Source organism: Talpa europaea, assembly GCF_964194135.1.
Source record: "Talpa europaea genome assembly, chromosome: 15".
NCBI classification, from domain to species: domain Eukaryota; kingdom Metazoa; phylum Chordata; class Mammalia; order Eulipotyphla; family Talpidae; genus Talpa; species Talpa europaea.
In genome coordinates, this window is record NC_140083.1 from 82,074,542 (window position 1) to 82,096,599 (window position 22,058).

General features: G+C 45.5%; 1 protein-coding gene across 1 annotated transcript; it reads right to left on the reverse strand.

The window, feature by feature from the left end:
- Nucleotides 1-1,665: 1,665 nt before the first annotated feature.
- CS (citrate synthase) lies at nucleotides 1,666-21,983 on the reverse strand (the record flags this gene model as incomplete). Its single annotated transcript, XM_084254982.1, has 11 exons — nucleotides 21,793-21,983; nucleotides 8,591-8,641; nucleotides 7,672-7,779; nucleotides 6,880-6,945; nucleotides 6,421-6,552; nucleotides 5,984-6,172; nucleotides 3,355-3,554; nucleotides 2,698-2,827; nucleotides 2,473-2,574; nucleotides 2,139-2,348; nucleotides 1,666-1,836 (listed from the first exon to the last, which is right to left on the reverse strand). Exons 1-11 carry the CDS (start codon nucleotides 21,832-21,834, stop codon nucleotides 1,666-1,668), a joined length of 1,401 nt encoding a protein of 466 aa, XP_084111108.1. The 5' UTR covers nucleotides 21,835-21,983.
- Nucleotides 21,984-22,058: the final 75 nt, after the last annotated feature.

Below are 22,058 nucleotides of genomic sequence, written 5' to 3' on the forward strand. Positions count from 1 at the left end.
AAGGACTTTAAACTTTGAGAAAAGACAAATTTCCGTGGGCAATCTCACAGGGAACCTATCTTCTGAGCAGGGGAAACGAAAGCTAAACCTGCCTGAAGGGATGCAGATTAATTTATACCCACCAAGTCCAGGATCTTGCTATTCAGATTCCTCACCTCGTAACAGAGATTCTTCCAGGTCTTATTTAATAATAGCAAGCCCAACCATTGTTAATAAAAACATTTATTTTGCATTTTATACAGAACAACCTGAAGTCTGCATCATGACTTGACAGTTATCCAGGGGTTTACAGTGTGTCCATCTCAACAGCGTGGTTCTGGGTATTGGGGATCCACACAAACACAGGCAGGGGTTGCGAGGGAGGAAGGGGCACAGCAGGAGTGTATTTCAATCCTTTCTTAAAGAAAAGGCAATAGAGCATTCTGAGTCACTGAAAACCTGTGCAAATTGGGCTTCTAGAACAGACTCTGTACTGTGAGCTCTTGGGGAAGGGTCAGGACAAGGAATTTGCCTTGATAAATAAAGGGACAATTTCTTGTGGCAGGGGATGAAAAGGGAGGTTTATTATTTTTAATGCCCTCAACCCCAGGACCTGATATTCAAAGGAGACTATGTCTAATCTTAAATTATTTCCCTGCTCAAAAGGAGGTGCAGGTATCCTGGGGCCAGACCGTGAAGATACCATGTTGGTCATTTACCACGTTGGTCATTTCCAAGTCCCTATTCTGTGGCCCACAACATATTAAAAGCGGAAAAGAAAACCAAAAATACACCAGGTCAGAGGGTAGTGGTTTGTGTTCTGTGATGTAAAAAGCTTAGTTCACATTAAGCACTGATAAAGTGATAAAGTCAAGTGACTGGGAAAGATCAAAGGCCAGACAGTGGTATGTACAACCTGCTGAAAGAGGTCTCTGTAGGAACCAAAAGGGGAAGGTCCAGAGCATCCTCAGCTTGAGGTACAGCAGGTATAGATAATCACTAAGTGTGTGAGTACTAAAGTAATGAGGAATAGAATACTCCCAGACCTTAACTTGCAGGAAGGATTTAAAAAAGACAAACATTAGGTGCCAATCACAGCAAATGCCATGGCCTTTATGATCACCTGGTAGCATAAAAAGAAAAAGCCAAAGCATGTCCAGCTAATCAACAGGTCTCGATAGGAAGTGTGTGCGCCTGGGAGACGGCAAAGGGGCTTGGTACAGCTGGCAATCCAACATGATTCCTATGGAAACAAAGGGCAGAATCCCGATTTGCTGACCTATTAAGGGTTGGGCAGAGTAGAACCAAAAGCTCTGACACGACTGCAGATTCTCTGCAACCGGCTTTGACTCAGGGGAGGAAGAGTCAGATTCTCACCCTAGGATGGCGGCGGTGGTGGGGGCGAAGGGGGGGGCCAAACCTAACTCATACCACATGCATTAATTAGTCCTGATCATCCTACAGTTGATGGACAACTCTTACCAGGCAGAGGAAAGGAGCTAGTTAGGGAAGAAGGGGTCAACTTTTTATCTTTTAAGGTCTTAATTTATATTTTAACCTCAAACTTATTATCAGTGCCTCAGATACAATTTAATCTTAAGTATTTAAAGGCCCCATAAAACAAAAAAGTATTCATTTTTAAGTTCCCTCACTTTCTAGTAGTTAGTTTCCCCTCATTCTCCATTTTTATCCTGACTTAGAGTCCACAAACTTCATCAGCCCCTCTGTGCTCATGGATTTGGGCCTCTCTAGAGGGAAGCCCAGGGCTCGGCTCCAAATGAGCTGCGCCAGGACACCCAGTGCCCGTGACACTCCAAACAGGACTGTGTAGTAATTCATCTCCTTCATGCCATAGTACTGTAAGGTAAGAGAAAAATACTTTGTTAAAGGTCCAAAGGCAGTGGCAGGTCCAAGTCCAGGGCAACAACAACCTTAATTTCAGTTGCCTTAAATAGAAAAGACACTGGGAAAAGTACAGCAATTGGGATTCTGAAAAGAGAGCACCTCTTTCTCCCTATCCCCTGGCCCCCCACCATCTAAAAGGTAAGGGAGGAGGTAAGAGAGTTCTTACTGTGACTGGGGAGTTAATTTTGTAAATAGCAGCAGAAAACAACAAGGTTTGAGACAAATTAGAGTGAAAGCATAAAAGGAAGACTCACCTGGAGCAACACCCCACTGTGAGCATCTACATTGGGCCAAGGATTCTTGGCTTTGCCCTGCTCTAAAAGGACATTGGGCACAATCTTGTACAGCTGAGCAACCAGCTTGAACATGGGGTCCTGAGGCAGGTGTTTCAGAGCAAACTCTCGCTGACAGGTGTATCGTGGATCAGTCTTCCTTAACACTGCATGGCCATAGCCTGGGACAACCTGCAAAGAGAGGGGAAAGGTCTGCTGAATCTGCAAGTAAAATTTCTTGTCTCTAAAAATTTTCAGGGTAGAAAAATATTTTGGGTGTTGGCCTTTTGCCTAGTTGCTAAACATTTTTGCTCACCCGTCCTGAGTTAAGTGTGTTCCAGATGTAGTCTCGTAACTTCTCATCTGACACATCTTTGCCAACTTCCTTCTGTAGCTGTGTCAGCCAAACAAGCACTTCCTATGGGTAAGATTTGGGGAATAAAAAGAGTATCGATAAATACACTAGAGGAGAATCCCAAGATCAGAAACAAAGCACAGGAATAAGGAAAACATGGAGCAAGTAAAGAAAAAGTAGTCTTACTTGATTTGCCAGTCCATGTAGGGGCCCTGCTAATCCATTCATGGATGCTGCAAAGGACAGGTAGGGGTCCGAAAGGGCACTGCCCACCAAGTGACTGGTATGGGCACTCACATTGCCACCCTCATGGTCACTGTGGGAGAGTAAGAAAGAGTGAGGGCTACAGGGGGCAGATGATTTGTCACATACTTGCCTAGTTTTGAGCTCATACCAGCCTACAGCCAGTCAGTTATATCTAAGCTTTACAAGAGATGTTCCAATCTCATGACCAGTCCTTGCCACTAATCCACTGAGCTGAAGAGGCAACTGAGCGATGATTCCTGGGGGCCAAGCTCCCTCACGCTCAGCCCAGCTGTAACATTAATGGCCAGAAGAGGGAGCTCCTGGAAAACTGAAGGCCCACCCAATGAGAACAACTATCAATAGTACCCTTTTTTCCCCATTTAGAAGCACTATCTTGTTCTTAGTGTGGTTATAGTAACGCGCTAGATCCAACCTCTACTAGATCTCTTTCTTGTGTTATATCATCCCTTATGTTATGTTCCCAGCTCCTTGCTGCCTACCACTTGTTCTCAGAAAATGATAACATTACACAGCTTTTCCTAAAATTTCCCACCAAATCTAGTCACTTGGTGGCTATGGTTGTTGGATGTAGCTCACCTGTGGATAGTGAGGTACAAGCGCATGAGCTCAGTGAATTGAGCATCGGTATAGCCTAACATATTGGTGAAATTGTGGGACCAGTCCAGCTTGGAGTCAATGGCCCCAATACTGCTGCCCTCCCTGTAGAGATTCCGGTAGATTTTTGCTGCAACACAAGGTAGCTTTGCAATCAGATCCATACAATCTTCATATATCAACTGATCAGAAGAAGAAAACAGAGAAAAAAAGAAAAGGAATTATTAGCAAAGAAGAATCAAGCAGAGGTGCTGTTTGTCCTCCATGGATCAAGCTTTTTGGGTTGATGGTTAGTTACACCCTGGGTGGTTATATATAGAATATAGTAACAATAATTAACTGAAAAGTAACTATTACGACCCAAGCACTACACTAAGTGATTTACACACACACTCTCATGTACATTAAAACATTATTCCTAGTTTTTACTGCTTTACAAAGTATGTAACCTCCATTTCACAAATGAGGGAACTGAGGCTCTAAGCATTCAGTCTTAATAATTATTTCTATCTCCATCTTTTAAAGAAAATTCACCATATATATACTAAGTCAAGAGAAGCTAAGTAACTCACACAAGGTTATTTACTCAGCCAAGCCATCATCTAGCTCAAATAATCATTAACTCATGACCACTCTTACTTCAACTATACCCCTACTTTTCCCTCTTACTGGCCAAGTTATTTTGAGCAAACTCTGGACATTATATACCTCAATATATAATATTTAAGTTTGTATCTCTAAAACAGAAACAAAATGAAGAACCACTGTCCCACCTAAAAAGGGAAACAAATGCTACTACTATTAAATATTTACTCAATATTTAAGTTTCTCTGATTATAAAGACTCCACCTCATTTGTCTGAGTCAGGACCAAAAATGGCCTACAAAGCAATTGTCTGATAATTCCCTGAAGCTTCTATTCATCAGTTTAAGTTCCTTCTCTCCTTTCTCACTTGCAAGTTAGGAAAACTGGATCATGTGTTCTGTAAAAATTCCCCTAGATTTCGCTGATTATATAGCTGTGATGTCATTTACCACTCTATTTCTTTTTTTTTTCCTTAAGATTTATTCAATTATACAAGAACTGGGGTATAGGTCAGAGGCGCGGGAGGGTGAGAGAATTCACCAGAGACAGAGCGGGGAACATAATAGGCAGAAGACACTGCTGAGGGGAGCAGCGGACAAGGCAGGAGAGGTCTGCCACACCATTTGGGTTTCTCCCTGGCCGGCCGCGAATCGAACCCACACTGCAGAGGCTGCAGACAGCTTCACAGTGCGGTGCTCAACCTGGTGCGCCACCGGGGAGACACTGCCCACTCTATTTCTTATAAATGTATAGCTCTATAGGCTTGAGCAGATTATTTGATAAAAAATATCTGCTTGCTTCTCTCTCTCTCTTTTTTTAAAAGAGTTATTTATTTATTTATACAAGCACTGGGTACAGTCAGAAGCGCAGGAGGGTGAGAAAATTCACCAGAGCCAGAGCGGAGAACAGAACAGGCAGACTGATGAAATACACTGCTGAGGGGAGCAGTGGGCAGCAGGAGATGTCTGTGCACCATGTGGGACCCTCCTCTGGTGGCCGGGGAGCAGTCGGGGATCGAACCGGCACTGCAGAACCGGTGCTGCAGAGGCTGCGGGCAGCTTTGCAACCCAGCACTCAATAGCTGTGCCACCGGGGAGGCCCCCTGCTTCTCTTTTTTGTGACGTTAAACAGTTTACTAACTTTTGCATCCCAATTTTATTTTCTGAAAGGAATTTTAAGTTCCCTTAGAGAAGGGACAACATTTTAAGTTTGATTTTAGGAACTTTAAAAAGTTCTGATTTCATCCACAGTTTCAGGTACACAGAAAGCACTGAGTAAATACTTACTGGCTAAGTGTTCCTGTAAGTGACAAGGTTTCAGCAGTACCATTGGAACGAAAAGCAAAATCCGTAACACCTAGCTTAAATGATTTAATCCCTATAAAGTAATCTGTTAGGCAACTACACAATGAATTCTGTCAACACCACCAGACTTCAATGAGAATGCTGCCAAAATTAAAACGTAAAATTGAAGCAAGAAATAACTTAGTGGGCCTCCCTGGTGGCACAAGGGGGTTAAGTCTCAGCACTATGAAGGTACAGCAGCCACTGCAGCACAAGTTCAATCCCTGCCAGGGAGCTGACCCACATGGCTCTGCAGACCTTTTCTGTCTAGCCTACTGCTCCCCTCAGCAGTGTATTTCAGTCAATCTGCCTGTTTAACTATCCACTCTGTCTCTGGTGAATCCCCTTACCCCTGCACTTCTGACCTATACCCCAGCTCTTGTATGCATAAATAAATCAATCTTAAAAAAAAAGGAGAGGGATCTAGGGTGTGACTCAGGGCTAGGGTGTGATTACTCAGAATCTTCTTTAGGTACTCTATTATGAAGTCACATCCTTTTCAGTGTTCCAACAGCTCTGTGTATATAACTTTATTACAGTAAGATTACTGAATTATAGTTTCTTTTTACATGTATATTACTCTGACCAAACCAATAACCTTGGTTTTGGTTTTATTTATCTTTGTAATTCCAAAGTCCTTTGGATGACTATCATATATCAATTACCACACCCAAAATTCCTACCTCCCAATACTTGGATCGGTGGATACCCTCTGCATATGCTCGGGCAAAGTTACTTTCACTGTTGAGGGCTGTAATTGCTGCACTGAGCTGAGACATGGGGTGTAGATTGGTGGGAAAGTTGTCCAGCATGGTGACCACATGGGAAGGCAGAGCTGCCCTCTTTGCCCATTCTTTTGAGAGCCAAGATACCTGTAAAAAAGAGAGACACTGCTTAAAACACTAGAAAGGGAAAAGGGAGAAAAAAGTGACCTTTGAGTAAAAATTCCAAGAGAATTCAACCCAACCCACTAATACAGCAGAATTCTGATTTCTTCCCATCACTGAACATCACTAGAAAATTCCACCCACAGCCAGATCAGGATTAAATGTCTAAAAGAGAGAGAGAAGTTAAGAAAGGCTCACCTCTGGCACACAAGCGGGTCCTTATACTTTCTTACCTGCTCCTCTGTTGGGATCTGTCCAGTCACCAGTAACCAGAACAGGCCCTCAGGCAGGGGCTCTTCCCCTCCTTTAGCTTTGGGCAGCAGTTTCTGGCATTCGGGGATGCTGTAGCCTCGGAAACGGATGCCCTCAAGGGAGAAATAAGAATTACAACCCCTAAATTTATTAGCTTGGACATCACACGATTTACTGGTCCCAGGACCTTATTAGACCTTTCAACAAATTAGAACTTTTAAAGCCTTAAGTTTTCACATAACTTCTTTGTACTTTTAATTTACTAGTTGATATATTAAGAAGATAAACTTATTCTTCAGTTATTCCACATGTGCCTATTTCCCACCCTCCAAAATATGTAGATGCTTTAGTTTTCTTTGCCCTCACTTGTGTAATCCACGGTGTGCACATTACTCAGTAAAACACAATAACAATTGGTAACTGACATAAGGGTCTCTTACCTCATCAGGGTCAAGAACTGATGTTTCATAGACCAAGCCCTTCATGCCTCTCATGCCACCATACATCTAAAAAAGAGGATGTAACCACAGTCAGAACCATTCAGGCCAGGGCTTGTTAGTGCTTCATGGGTTCTGGAGAGGAAGTTTAATCCTGTTCTTGCAAAACTTCATTGGGTGGAAGATTTCTGAGTTAACTTGCTATACTACAGAACACTGTAGCAAGGAAGACTGCTAATGTTGGAAATGAAAAATTTTAATTGAGAAATCACTGTATTTAATATTTCTGTCACTTTGCTTCCTTTTCTTGTTGTATTTTATTCTTTCTCCTTTCCACTCTTACCCCCTCCAACCAAAGGAAACAGAACAGACCTATTACACTGAATGAGATGGAAACCAATGGTAAACAAAGATAAGGAATTATTATCTAAGCTGTTCATACTGTTAGGGCTGGGGAAGAAATCATCCTAAAGCTCTTCTGGAAGATATGTCAGAGCTATGGTTTAACTGGTTAGTCAGAACAGTATCAACTCAAAGATAGAGAGCCCTCACCCAAAAAGCTGAGGGGTTAGAAACAGGAATAGAAACTTCATTCATTCCTCTGAAAGGTGACTTAGGTTAAGCTCCACTATTAAATTTGTAGGAAAGCACAACCTTAATTTCCAATAAATAGCATAAGCGCCAACATTTCCTTATATGGGACAGAATGTTTTAAAGCATCAGTGAGGGCTACAGCACTTCTGTAGAAGCATAGTATAGAGCTACCATTTCTAGCCCAAACCCCACAATCCTTACCATGTCCACAGTGATTTGGCCTACTACTGTCTTGCCATGTTGCTGCCTGAAGGTCTTAATTCTGTTCTGCTCCTTAGGTATCAGGTCAGCCAATACATCTTTCAGATTCTAACAAGAGAAGTAGAGGCAAGTGATGGTAAGAGACTCATTAGATTTCCTGCAAAGTACATTAAGACTGCTTTTTAGATCTTGGCAGTCTGCTAGGAAAGTCTGGTTAACTACTCTGTACAGATAAAGGTAAAATAATTAGGCAGAGAGGGTAATGAGGAGTTTAGTCAAGTTTCAATTTGGAGATGGCAGCTGGTGATGGCTGCATAAAAATGTGAATGGACTTCCTGCCACTGCACTGTACACTTAAAAATGGTAAATTTTGGGCCTCCCTGGTGGCGCAGGCGGTTGAGCGCAGCGCTGTGGAGCTGTCCGCAGTCTCTGCAGTGCCGGTTCAATCCCTGCCGACCTCGGAGCAACCCACATGGCAAGTGGACCTCTCCTGTCTCACCCACTGCTCCCCTTCAGCAGTGTATTTCAGTCCTTCAGCCTGTTCTGTTCTCTGCTCTGTTTCTGGTGAATCCTCTCATCCTCCCGCACATCTGGCCTGGCCTGTACCCCGGTTTTGTATAAAATAAATCTTAAAAAAAAAAAGTAATTTTTATGTCATGTATAATTTACAATTTTAAAAATATTTAAAAAGATTAGGCAAAATTATTTGATATTCTCACTTTACTGCATTATAGAGTAAAATTATTTCTTAAAGTAGCTGTAGAATTTTATTATTAACAATAATAGTAACAACAAGGACACCTCCAGGAGATACTCAGGATAACGATGAGGCTAGGCGGCAGCCAACTCCCCCACCCACACTTTGGGTCCCAGGGTCAGGATGTCTCAGTGATTCTCAGTTCCCTTTTCCAAATCTTACTGTGGAAGAAGCACTGGCATGCCGGGCAGCGAGAACAAGACAGGACGCATTCTGCAAAGAACACACAAATCCAAGGAAACAGTTAGACCTCCTTCTTATTTATTAACAGGAGTTACAGTAACTCAGCCCTACTCTTCACCTGAGCTTCTAAGGTCAGTTTAACATCAGAAAGCTACAAAAGATTATGAGCAGTACACGGAAGGAGTTACCAGACTGGTCTCAGTAGATTTAACTCTGCTTCTTACATTTATAATCTCATTCAGCATTCCCTAAAGAGAAACTTTTCTCATTGTCTAGGTTCATCACACAGGCCTGTGTTTTGTCAGGCACAGAGGAAAGATCAGAGAAGCAGTTAAAAATACCCAGTTGGGCCTCCCCAGTGGCACAGCAGGTTGAATATAGCGCTGTAAAGCTGTCCACAGCCTCTGCAGCATGGGTTTGATTCCCAGCTGGCCAGGGAGCTACCCACATGGCACGGCAGACCTCTCCTGTCTCGCCCGCTGCTCCCCTCAGCAGTGTATTTCAGTCAACCTGCTGTTCTGTTTCCCACACTGTCTCTGGTGAATCCTCTCATCCCCTGCCCCCTCCCCACTGATCTGTACCCCAGTTCTTGTATGCATAAATAATCTTTGAAAAAAAAAAAAAAAGATAAAGTGGGCCTCTCTGATGGTGCCAAGGGGTTGGGACGCAACCTATGAAGCTGACTGCAGCCACTGTGGCACAAGCTCGATCCCCGACCAGGGAGCTACCCGCATGGCGCAGCAGACTTTGCCTGTCTCGCCTGCTGCTCCCCTCGGCAGTGTATTTCAATCAATCTGCCTGTTCTGCTCTGGCGAATCCTCTCACCCCAGCATCTCTGGCCTGCGCCCCAGCTCTTGCATGCATAAATAAATCAATCTTAAAAAAAAAGATAAAGTGAGATACTTTCCTCATCTATAAAATGATGCTAATACCCAGCATACATCTCACAGGGTTGTTTTGTGATAATTAAACTCTAATGGATATGAAAGCACTTTGAAAACAAAGATTAAACACACAAACTCATCACAGATCAAATTTACAACTTTTCTCCTTTTATCAAAAGGCCAGAGACCTTCTCCAGTAACTGTTGCAACATTCTCTGGTTGTGCTGAAATCATCTGAACCAATGGTACTATATAAATTCTGAAAATCTCAAGTCTAGGTAGAGTGAGAGTTCAGTAGGGTCTTGAGGGCATTTTAAATTTTACTAATCCTCTTTCTATTGGGGTAGGAAAGAGGATTGAAAAGGTAAAAGAGGGGCCTCCCTGGTGGTGCAAGGGGTTAAGTATCAGCACTATGAAGCTATCTGCAGCTACTGCAGCATAAGTTTGATACCCAGCCAGTGCAGCTGACCTTTCCTGTCTTGCCTGCTGCTCCCTTCAGCAGTGGATTTCAGTAGATCTGCCTGGTCTGCTCCCCACTCTGTCTCTGGTGAATCCTCTCACTCCTCCCACACCTCTGGCCTACACCCCAGTTCTTCTACTCAAAAATAAAATAATAATAATAAAAAAAAGGTTAAGAGACCCTTGAAAAAAGCTTCTCTTACAAAGAAGCTAAACTCAGAGAGCAAAATATAAACAAATATGCCCCCAAAGCAAAGTGGGACTGCTGCAGCTTGCTAACCAGCCATCATTAACTCATTTCTTCTCTCCCTAGAGTCTCCTCTAGCTCACTGAAGATGACTTGGCCACAAGTACAACATGGGGCAGTACAGTCTTTCAGCCTCTTTAGCCTGCATGGTGCAAATGCGAGTCAAATCCAGGACTAAAGGAAAAACTTTGCTTTTTCTCATTAGTTGCCAAAATGTGGACAAGGGAAGCCACGTGACTAAGTTCAAGCTATTGTTCTACAGAGCTAGCCTTGGCCAAGCTACTCCATGTTCACAATCCCACAAACTATAACTGAGGCCTCATCACCCAGAGACCATTCTCATGAAGCATAACTTATAGTTGTGGGTTGCTGGTGGTTGTGGTGGCTTGATATTTTTTTTTTTGAAGGCTACAGGGAACAAACATATCAGTTGAGAGAATAAGCTGAAATCTCTCCTTAATAATTTTTCCACGTCTAAGCCATTTTTAAGTTTCTAGAATGGTTGGCTATCTCATTAGCAAGATAAAAGACTGTAAGCACAGATTAAGGTTAAATCTTAGGGAAAAAATACAAGCTCCACACAGAATGGGAGTCTAGTCTACAAGTGCTTTGTAAATACTGACTTCATTAATCCTCATAGCAGTCCTCTAAGGTAGCCGCTATTATGACTCCCATCTTACAGAAAAGGAAACAGGCACAGAAAGGTTAAAGACTTGGCTAGGGTCACACAGCTAGTGAGTACAGATAAGTGTAATAGAAACAGATTCTACGATTAGCTACATAGCCAAGCTCTTGACAGACTTTGCCTAGCACATTGGAGAGCTGATGTGCACATGTGATCTAATAAGATGATGAAAATGGAAAAGAACCTCAGCATGGAGGCTTTCCTCTATCAGCTGAACATAAATCAAAGTTTATTTTCCCCTTCTAAGAGAGAACTGCTAGAATCAATGAATTGCACTCTCTTTTTACTTCATTTAAGATGAGAAGCAGGGAGGGAACTATAAGGCTTTTTTTTTTTTTTAAAAAAAGATTTATTTATTTATACAAGAACCGGGGTACAGACCAGGTGCACGGGAGTGTGAGAGGATTCACCAGAGACAGAGTGGGGAACAGAATAGGCAGACTGACGAAATACACTGCTGAGGGGAGCAGTGGGCGAGATAGGAGAGGCCTGCCGCGCCATGTGGGAATCTCCCTGGCCGGCCGGGAATTGAACCCGCGCTGCAGAGGCTGCAGACAGCTTCACAGCACTGCGCTCAACCGCCTGCACCACCAGGGTGGCCCGGAACTGTAAGGCTTTAAGAATGCAACATCAGGGCCTCCCCGGTGGCGCAGCGGTTGAGCGCTGGGTTGTGAAGCTGCCCGCGGCCTCTGCGGCGCCAGTTCGATCCCCAGCTGCTCCCCGGCCACCGGAGGAGGGTCCCACATGGTGCGCAGACCTCTCCTGCTGCCCGCTGCTCCCCTCAGCAGTGTACTTCGGTCCTTCTGCCTGCTCTGCTCCCCGCTCTGGCTCTGGTGAATTCTCTCACCCTCCTGCACTTCTGACTGTACCCAGTGCATGTATAAACAAAACAAACAAACAAACAAACAAATAAAAAAACGCCTCTATAAAAAAAAAAAGAATGCAACATCGGTTGACTCCTGCTTAGTGAGTGATTTCACAGATCTGTTTACATGAATGACATTTTAAGAAAATAGTTAGGGAAGAGGAAGTTGGAACAAAACTAGCACTGCACTTCCACCATCAGCAAAGTGTTAATTTCCTTCGTAGAGACCTTCTTTGCCATTTAATAAGGAGTCTCAGGAGCAACTTAAACAAAGTGTCCCTAATGTCCATCAGCAACACTTAGTCAGATCTCCAATGTGCAAGGCAAAGTCTGTCAAGAGCTTGGCTATCTAGTCGTAGAATCTGTTTCTATTACACTTATCTGTACTCACTAGCTGTGTGACCCTAGCCAAGTCATTAACCTTTCTGTGCCTGTTTCCTTCTCTGTAAGATGGGAGTCATAATAGCGGCTACCTTAGAGGACTGCTATGAGGATTAATGAAGTCAGTATTTACAAAGCACTTGATTTTTAAATTTTTTTTTAATAGAGGCATGTTTTATTTTATTTATTTATTTGTTTGTTTGTTTTGTTTATACATGCACTGGGTACAGTCAGAAGCGCGGGAGGGTGAGAGAATTCACCAGAGCCAGAGCGGGGAGCAGAGCAGGCAGAAGGACCAAAGTACACTGCTGAGGGGAGCAGTGGGCGGCAGGAGAGGTCTGCGCGCCATGTGGGACCCTCCTCCAGTGGCCGGGGAGCAGCCGGGGATCGAACCGGCGCTGCAGAGGCTGCGGGCAGCTTCGCAACCCAGCGCTCAACCGCTGCGCCACCGGGGAGGCCCTACAAAGCACTTGAAACCATGCCTGGCACACAGCAAATGCTTCATGTCTGTTATATAATAAATACATCAAATTAAATAGTATGGCGACTTTCCCGTACCCTTCAGTGTCAAGTTTAGTCATATTTTAATCTAACCCTGCAGTTCAGGAGAAACCAGAAGGATTTTAAAGTTAGCAGTTCATTAATATGTTTGCTCAAAAGGCTAAAATATGAAAAATTCTAGTTAGGATAAGTTTACCTAGTAATACAGAAAACAAAGCACTTTTCTGATTTGGAACCAGGAAAAGAAAATCTGGGTTCTAGTCTTGGCCCTCTTACTAAAAATAATTGAGATAGGGCCTCCCCTGGTGGCGCAGCGGTTGAGCGCTGGGCTGCAAGGCTGCCCTTAGCCTCTGGCAACGCCGGTTCGTTCCCCGGCCACCGGTGAGGGTCCCACATGACGCAGCAGACCTCTCCTGTCGCGCCCACTGCCCCCCTCAGCAGTGTACTTTGTCAGTCTGCCTGTTCTCCACCCAGCTCTGGCTCTGGTGGATTCTCTCACCCTCCCGTGCTTCTGACTGTACTCAGTGCTTGTATAAATAAATAAATCTTAAAAAAAAATTTTTTTAAATGACTGCCTAGGGCCTCCCCTGGTGGCGCAGGCAGCTGAGTGCCACACTGTGAAGCTCTCCGCAGCCTCTGCAGCGCCGGTTCAATCCCAGCTGGCCAGCGAGGGTCCCACACGGTGCAGCAGACCTCTCCTGTCTCACCCACTGCTTCCCTCAGCAGTGTATTTCGTCAGTCTGCCTGTTCTGTTCCCCACTCTGTCTCTGGTGAGAGTATCTCCTGGCCATCTGGCCTGTACCCCAGTTCTTGTATAAATAAATAAATCTAAAAAAAAAAAAAAAAAAAAAAAGACTGCCTAGTCAGCAGCATTAGTGTTATTTGGAGTTTGTCAGAGAGATGCAGAATCTTAGGGCTCACCTTAGACATACTAAGATATAAAGATATATAAGATATAAATCTTAACAAGCCCACTAGATGATTCATATGAACAAGTCAGTCTGAGACACACCCATGGTCTAGGCAAAGGAGCAAGCAATAGGGTAGAACATAAAGTGTTTGGGATGTGAAGTTTTCAATGATCAAATCCTAAATCCAGGTTCAATCACTATACTGCTGTGTTACCTTAGCTATGTGATCTAATATCTATATCACAGTTTTCACATCTCTAAATTGGTAATAATCAAGTCAATTTTTGGGGTAGACCAGTAAACGATGATGAAATAATTTTCATGAAAGCATCAAGAACTGTGCCTTCTGCATAGCAGAGTTCAATGAATACCTGTTTCTTAGAAATGTGTTAGATCCCAGGAAAGAGAGTCAAGCCAGAGCAGGGGATGAAATAAAGGAAATAAAGCTCCAATTTCCTTTTTTGAGGGTCTATCAACCAAGAGAGAATCTCATGGAGAAGAAACCAATTTAACTAACCATAATCTCTCCCAGAAGAGCAAATAGAGGAGATGGTGGAGGTTTGTCACACCTAAGCCTACACACTTCATTTCATCTACCACCTGGCTGCCAAAGAAAGCTGAATAGTTTTGTACAGTACATTCAAACTACACTTACTGACAGGCAGATTACAAACCTCTGAGTCACTGCTGAACTTCCACCTCCCAGCTCCTCCCCCAACCCTGGAGGTGTGGCAACTGGGCTTTTGGCTTCTGGTTGTACACATACACCGCTTGTAGGGTAACCTGAGGGTACAGCAGCTGTCAGGTGAACCAGGGCGTCACCTCACTTAAGAGGCAAGCTCTTTCACTGGGAGAGGGATTCATGGAAAGAAGGATCAGGAGTACAATGTGTCTGAAAGTCAGGATTTTCTACAGATTGCGGGTGAGGTCACAACCACTAAGAGGCCATTTCAAACATCGTTTGCTGCCACCCCTTGCAAGAATTCTTCCACCGAGTTTGCTAATTTTTTTTTTTTAAATAAGTGTAACAACTGCATCTCACATTCTCTTTTATTTTTTTTTTTAGATTTATTTATTTATTTATACAAGCACTGGGTACAGTCAGAAGCGCAGGAGGGTGAGAGAATTCACCAGAGCCAGAGCGGGGAGCAGAGCAGGCAGAAGGACTGAAATACGCTGCTGAGGGGAGCAGTGGGCGGCAGGAGAGGTCTGCGCACCATGTGGGACCCTCCGCCGGTGGCCGGGGAGCAGCTGGGAATCAAACCAGTGCTGCAGAGGCTGCGGGCAGCTTCGCAACCCAGCGCTCAACCGCTGCGCCACCGGGGAGGCCCTGAGTTTGCTATTGTTGATAGATGTGGGCTAGGATGGAAAAATAAAATTGAAAGAATTAAAGGGGCAAGGGAGAACAGGACTAATAGCACATGCAAGAATCTCTGCTAGGATTGCCTAGAATACTTAAGAGAGTATTTCTGGAATGGGGTATTGGCCAAATCACTTACCAAGAATCGTTTAGTTTCTTTATAAAAGAGGCTTTTTTCTGAAGGGTCTCTTACCTTTTCAATCCTTTCCTGCCTCAATAGAAAGAGGATTTCTCTCCCAAATTCTAGTAATAATAAATTCTATTTGGAGAAACAGTTTTATTTTCCTCTCTTAATTAGCATCTTTGGTCCACATCTATAGGGGAAAAGCCAAATTTTCTTTGACCTTCCAACCCAAGCAAATTCAGAATATGCCCTTCCACATTTCCAGGAGCTCCAACATTAAAAGCTTGCAAGTTGGGCTTCCCTGGTGGCACAGGCCTTTGAGCGCCACACTGTGAAGCCCTCCGCAGCCTCTGCAGCGCGGGTTTGATCCCGGCGGGCCGGCAAACCAGCAAGAATCTCACATGGCGAAGCAGACCTCTCCTGTCTCGCCCGCTGCTCCCCTCGGCAGCATATTTCTTCAGTCTGCCTGTTCCGTTCCCCGTTCTGTCTCTGGTGAATCCTCTCACCCTCCTGCGCATCTGGCCTGTACCCCAGTTCTTATATAAAAATAAAAATTAAAAAAAAAAGCTTGAAAGAGATGCTTGTGATTTTAATAAAGCCCTTGTCCTTCATCAAGATGAGAGCTTGCCAAGCCAGCAGAACTGGCTTAGTCAGTGAACCAAACATAACGCACTAAGAACTGGGAGGAAAAAATCTTGTGCCATGAAGTTTTCCAATGCTGAAGGAAAAGAACATGCATATGGCAAGGACTCCTCTCGCCCTCAAACCAGGTGAGAGTTAAAGTCACTTAACATGTGACTTAACTTCACAATGATAATCGTGAAAATTGGCCTGCACTGTACTGGGTCAGGCCACTTAATAGCCTGACCAGAGTAATATTCAGATATCATTCTCTGACCCCCTTTGTACTTGGGGGAATTTCTTTAATAATTCTACCTGTTGGGGCCTCCCTGGTGGTGCAGGGGTTAAAGTCTCAGCACTATCAAGCTATCACCAGCCACTGGGGTGTAGGTCAGAGGTGGGGCGGAGGCGGTGGGAGGATTCACCAGAGACAGAGTGGGGAACCTAGCAGGCAGACTGACTGAAATACACTGCTTAGGGGAGCAGCGGGCGAGTCAAGAGAGGACTGCTGCACCATGTGGGTAGCTCCCTGCCCGGGGATTGAACTCATGCTCCAGTGGCTGCGAATAGCTTCACAGGTTGTGTCTTAACTCCTTGTGCCACCAGGGAGGGCCAAAAATAATAATAATAATAATTCTACCTGCCATTTTCCAACAGGCACTTCCCTAAAGGTTCACTGATCATTCAACAAGGAAGACAAAAAAGGCACCAATTCAGCTCCAGAAAAGAATTAAGAGTCCCGATTTTCCTTTCAGTAGAAATTCTTTCCATTCTTTAACAAATATTTGGTAACAATTAATGCATACACTGAGTATATAGTAACTGATAAAGTATACAGGATCTGACTGTCCCCTTATGACTTTCTCAGGAAGTGGAAACTGTTCCCTTACCCCTACTAGTTATCTTTATGTTTTAGCTCCTAATTTTTTTTTTGAAAGATTTTTTTTTTTTTAAAGATTTATTTATTTATTTATACAAGCACTGGGTACAGTCAGAAGCGTAGGAGGGTGAGAGAATTCACCAGAGCCAGAGCAGGGAGCAGAGCAGGCAGAAGGACCGAAGTACACTGCTGAGGGGAGCAGCGGGCGGCAGGAGAGGTCTGCGCGCCATGTGGGACCCTCCTCCGGTGGCCGGGGAGCAGCCGGGGATTGAACCGGTGCTGCAGAGGCTGTGGGCAGCTTCGCAACCCAGCGCTCAACCGCTGCGCCACCGGGGAGGCCCTTTTTTGAAAGATTTTATTTATGCATCCAAGAACTGGGGTATAGGCCAGAGCTGTGGGAGGGGGGAAAGGATTCACCAGAGACAGAGTGGGGAGCAGAACAGGTGGATCTACTGAAATACACTGCTGAGGGGAGCAGCAGGCGAGACAGGAGAGGTCTGCTGCACCATATGGATCAGCTCCCTGGCTGGGGATCGAACTCGTGATGTAGTGGCTGCGTATAGCTTCACAGTGCCGAGACTTAACTGCTTGTGATACCAGGGAGGCTCTTGTAATGTTTTGCTCAAGGATTCAGAAATCTTTTTCTAATGCATTTGGGGAAAAAAAGAACTATGAATACAAAACTATGGAAAATAGTCTAAAACAGACTGTTGTTTAGAATAGTCACTTATGAAGCCAATTTTTAAAATAATCGCTAAATTGAAATTGCTCAAGGTTTCATACACATATTCAATAAATTTGCAAACTAAAAGGTCTGTATGTGGTTTGACTGGCCCATCAGAAAGAGAACATCAAGCATGGTCTGTCAACTGAGGGACCTGACAAAGTTCAGGTTTCCAGATTCCATTCCACCTTTACTGAATCAGAATTCTAAGGCAGGATTCACGAATGGGTGATGTTAAAAAGCATCCAGGTGATAAAGCACACTGAACTTAGAGACCTTGAAGAATGACAGCATGTTAAAAAGAAATACAAGGACCTAAGAAATTTGAGGGAAGAATTGAAGAGGATCGTAAGAAAAATGTACTGCTAAAGTTACCTCACTACTGGTTTACATTTGACATCATACTCAACTCTATCACTAAAGCACTAAAAACAGGGCAGAAGGAATTACTGTGTGCTCTGGAAATCCACAAAGTATGGTATCCTGCTTGCTGCTCACCTGGATTCTAAAAACCACAAATGCCAGCTTTCCTATCTAGTTATCGCCCTCATGTCTCCTCACCATATTGTGTGCCCTGCTTCCCCACTCCCATGCAATCACCTTCTAACACTGTAAAGGTCACTAGGAAGATCAAATACAGTTGTTCCACCACTAGCACATGATGCTTTACCCTTCATTTTTCATTTCTGGTCCCTCTAGTAAGTGTCAAGGAATTGCCATTATTTTGGGTAGGCTGATAATCAGAACAAAGGCTCAGAAATTTGAGTGCTTGTCTTTAAAAGTTTTGGGCTTTAAGCCTAACATTCCACCAAACAAAATGGACAATTTTATTTAATTCAGTTTCAGACTAGGATTTATACAGGAGATGTGCAATGATGTAGGACTGCTGTAATAGAATTATGAGTATTAACTATCTTGAAAAACTCTAAAAATAATCTAAAATCAGGGCCTCCCCGGTGAGGCATGTTGAGCGCAGCGCTGTGAAGCTGTCCACAGCCTCTGCAGCATGGGTTTGATTCCCGGCCGGCCAGGGGGATACCCACATGGCGCAGCAGACCTCTCCTGTCTCCCCGCTGCTCCCCTCAGCAGATTTCAGTCAGTCTGCCTGTTCTGCTTCCCGCTGTCTCTGGTGAATTCTCTCACCCTCCCATGCCTCTGGCCTGTACCCCAGTTCTTCTATAGATAAATAAATCTTAAAAAAAAAAAAATTCTACAAACACTTTTGGATTGACTTGCTCAAAGTTACTAAACATCCTGCCTGCTTAGACAAGTAATTCTCAGTGGTATAAGAAATAACTATAACTAGGGCTGCTTAAGTCAGGTTGGCATGAAGAGTCTAGAAGTGAACTGGGGGGGCCTCCCCGGTAGCACAGCGGTTGAGTGCTGGGTTGCGAAGCTGCCTGCAACCTCTGCAGGGGCGGTTCGATCCCCGGCTGCTCCCCGGCCATGGAAGGAGGGTCCCACATGGCACGCAGACCTCTCCTGCTGCCCGCTGCTCCCCTCAGCAGTGTACTTCGGTCCTTCTGCCTGCTCTGCTCCCCGCTCTGGCTCTGGTGGATTCTCTCACCCTCCCGCGCTTCTGACTGTACCCAGTGCTTGTATAAATAAATAAATAAATCTTTAAAAAAAAAAAAAAAGAAGTGAACTGGTCCTATTCCAATTCTTAGCCCAGAGCCAAGCCCAGAAAAGACAAAATTTACATTGCAAAGCTAAGGTACCCACAGCTAATACTAAAACCATTGCTTAATATAAATTCATTTGGATAAACAAGAAATCAAACAATTTTATTTTATTTTTTGTTAAGATTTATTTATGCGGGCCTCCCCGGTGGCGCAGCGGTTGAGCGCTGGGTTGCGAAGCTGCCCGCGGCCTCTGCGGCGCCGGTTCGATCCCCGGCTGCTCCCCAGCCACCGGGGGAGGGTCCCGCATGGTGCGCAGACCTCTCCTGCCGCCCGCTGCTCCCCTCAGCAGTGTACTTCGGTCCTTCTGCCTGCTCTGCTCCCCGCTCTGGCTCTGGTGAATTCTCTCACCCTCCCGCGCTTCTGACTGTACCCAGTGCATGTATAAACAAAACAAACAAACAAACAAATAAATAAATAAATAAAAACATGCAAAAAAAATTAAAAAAAAAAGATTTATGCATACAAGAGCTGGGGTGCAGGCCAGGGGTATGGGGTGGTAGAGAGAGGTTTCACCAGAGACAGAGTGGGGAGCAGCACAGGCAGACCTACTGAAATACACTGCTGAGGAGAGCAGTGGGTAAGGCAGGAGAGGTCTGCTGCACCATGTGGGTATCTCCCTGGCCATCCGGGAATCAAACCCACGCTAGAGAGGCTGCGGACAGCTTCATAGTGCTGAGACTTAACCCCTTGCGCCACCAGGGAGGCTCCGAAATCAAACAATTTTAAAACAAGCTCTGAATTAGTTTCCTTCCAATTCAGGTGTTCCTTTAAATACCTAGGTATGGTGGAACAAGAGAACAATGACATTTGTTTTTCCTACCAAGGTTAAAAAGAATTCTCCCCTCAAAAAGTGAAACTACTTCTGACCTTGAGGATCAAAATGATAAGGGTCAGTCCTTCCAGGACAGAAGATTCTTTTTGTCCTTCTAAAGCCTACCTTAACTGCAAAAGTAAAACTAAGTACTAATTAAGGGGCTTCCCTGATGGTGCAGGGAGTGGGGTCTCAGCACTGTGAAGTTATCCTCAGATACTATAGCACAAGTTCAACCCCAGGCCAGGGAGCAACCCATAGGGCGCAGCAGACCTTTCTTGTCTCACCTGCTGCTCCCCTCAGCAGTGTGTTTCAGTCAATCTGCCTGTTCTGCTCCCCACTCTGTCTCTGGTGAATCCTCTCACCCCACCCCCATCTCTGGCCTTACCCCAGCTCTTGTATGCATAAATAAATCAATTTAAAAAAAGAAAGAAAGAAAGCTCAAGCAGGTGATAACAATAATGGCAAACTGAAAGGCTTCTTGGAAATTTCCATTCCTGAGTTGATTGGCCTTTGCTAGATTTAAGGGTCAAAAGTCTTCTAATGGCTTCCAACATATAGGTTTCTGGGATCCTCGGTCCCTCTCTGACAGGAAAGTAAGTGAAACAGCAACAAGACTACAATTAAATAGCTTGTCATCCCAAAAGTTTTCTGAACTCATCCAAAAGCTTAAGAAACAAAATAAATTCAAAAGGTAAGTTGTAAAGACTCTTTCAAACTATTGTAGGGTTAGACATCTGGTCATGGTTAGCAGTTCTGGAATGAACTAATTATAGTGTCCCCTATTCTGCCAAAAACACTATCTAGAACTTACTTCATTTCCCAGGAGGCTTCCTTACCCTGTTCCCTGGCAGCAGAAGCAACAGTAAAGTAAGACAAGTATCTCCCCAATGAACAGCCTCCACCTTGCTGCTGGTGTCTGGAAGAACCCCAATATAAATCGTACAGGTTTCACCTTAGCTGCCAACCACGCAAGCGCACCGACAGCCAGCCAAAACCATCCCTATACTTTCCTTTCCCTAAGTGCCTGCAACTTCAATCTGTCTGCAGAAGAGAAAATATAAATTCTTTGCAGGAGTCAAGGTCACTTATGGGACTGTCCTTCCTTGCATGAGAGGGCTAGGACTCCCTCAGGACAGCAATTCCTCTGTTTAAAAGGCTGTATTATCCAAAAAAAAAGTCTTGGCAATCTGAAATTGAAAACACCATCACCTGCAACAAGATTCCTATGATCCAGAAGGCAGTAAAAGTGAAGTAAAGTGCCCAAAGAATGAGGGGAGGCCCTCTGGGTAGATTTAACAGCAAAACTGGGTGAACCAGCAGTCACGTGACCTTGGCCTTACTCTCTCCTGCCCAGTATCTTCATTTATCGGCCCGCAGTTTGGGAGAAATGATCTTTTTGGTGCTTTCTCCACTCGTACATGACAACTATGCAGAAGGTCTCACAGCAGCGCCCCGCCTCCACCCAAAGCCTCCTATGTAAAAAGTGCGAGCGTCCCGAGGCCAGCGTGAGCCCCGCTCCTCCGCAGGACTGCTCCGGGCGCGCTCCCCGCGGGCATTAACCGGGCTCGAGAAATGGAACCGGGCGGTTCTGCGCTGACAAGGCCCGGGCTAGGAGCAGAAGCCGACATCGACGCGGCTGCAGCCCCGGCCGGAGGACGCGCGAGCACAGCCGCTCGCCCGGCCCCTCCTCTCACCCCCGCCCCGGACAGGCGCTGTCCCGAACTCGGGGGAACACATGGTCTCCACTGGCGGGCCTTCTCTTTCTTTTTTTCTTTTTTTTAATGGCCCGGGGCCACCCGCTCCCCACTCCCCTCCACCCAGACACGTGGCGTGAAGTGGGGTCCGGCCTCCCCCGCAAGACGGGGGCGGGCAGCGCCCCCTCCACGCTCACCCGCCGGCGCCGGAAGGCCGGAGCCGCACATGGGCCGCGGCCGCCCCGCGGGGCCCCTTTAAGGCGCGCGGGGGGGAGGTGACCCCGGCGCCGGAGGCCCGCGGCGCCGCAGCCCCACCCCGGACGGCTCGCTCCCGCGCGGAGCTGCTCACCTTGGCCCCGAGGAGCCGAGTGGCCGCGGTGAGTAAAGCCATGGCGGGCGAACTCGGGGACCTGCTGGGGAGGGAGAAGGGGAGAGAGCTGCGGCAGGAACGGGGAGCCGCCGCCGCGGGACCGGAGGCCGCACCGACGGGCGGACAAGGTTGAAAGGAGGCGGCTGAGGGAAAGCGGAGACGAACCGGCGGCGGCGCCCAGGCGAGGTCCTCAGCGAGGCCCCGCCCCCCGCCCGGAGCCCGCCCCGCTCAGGGGATTCGCCGCG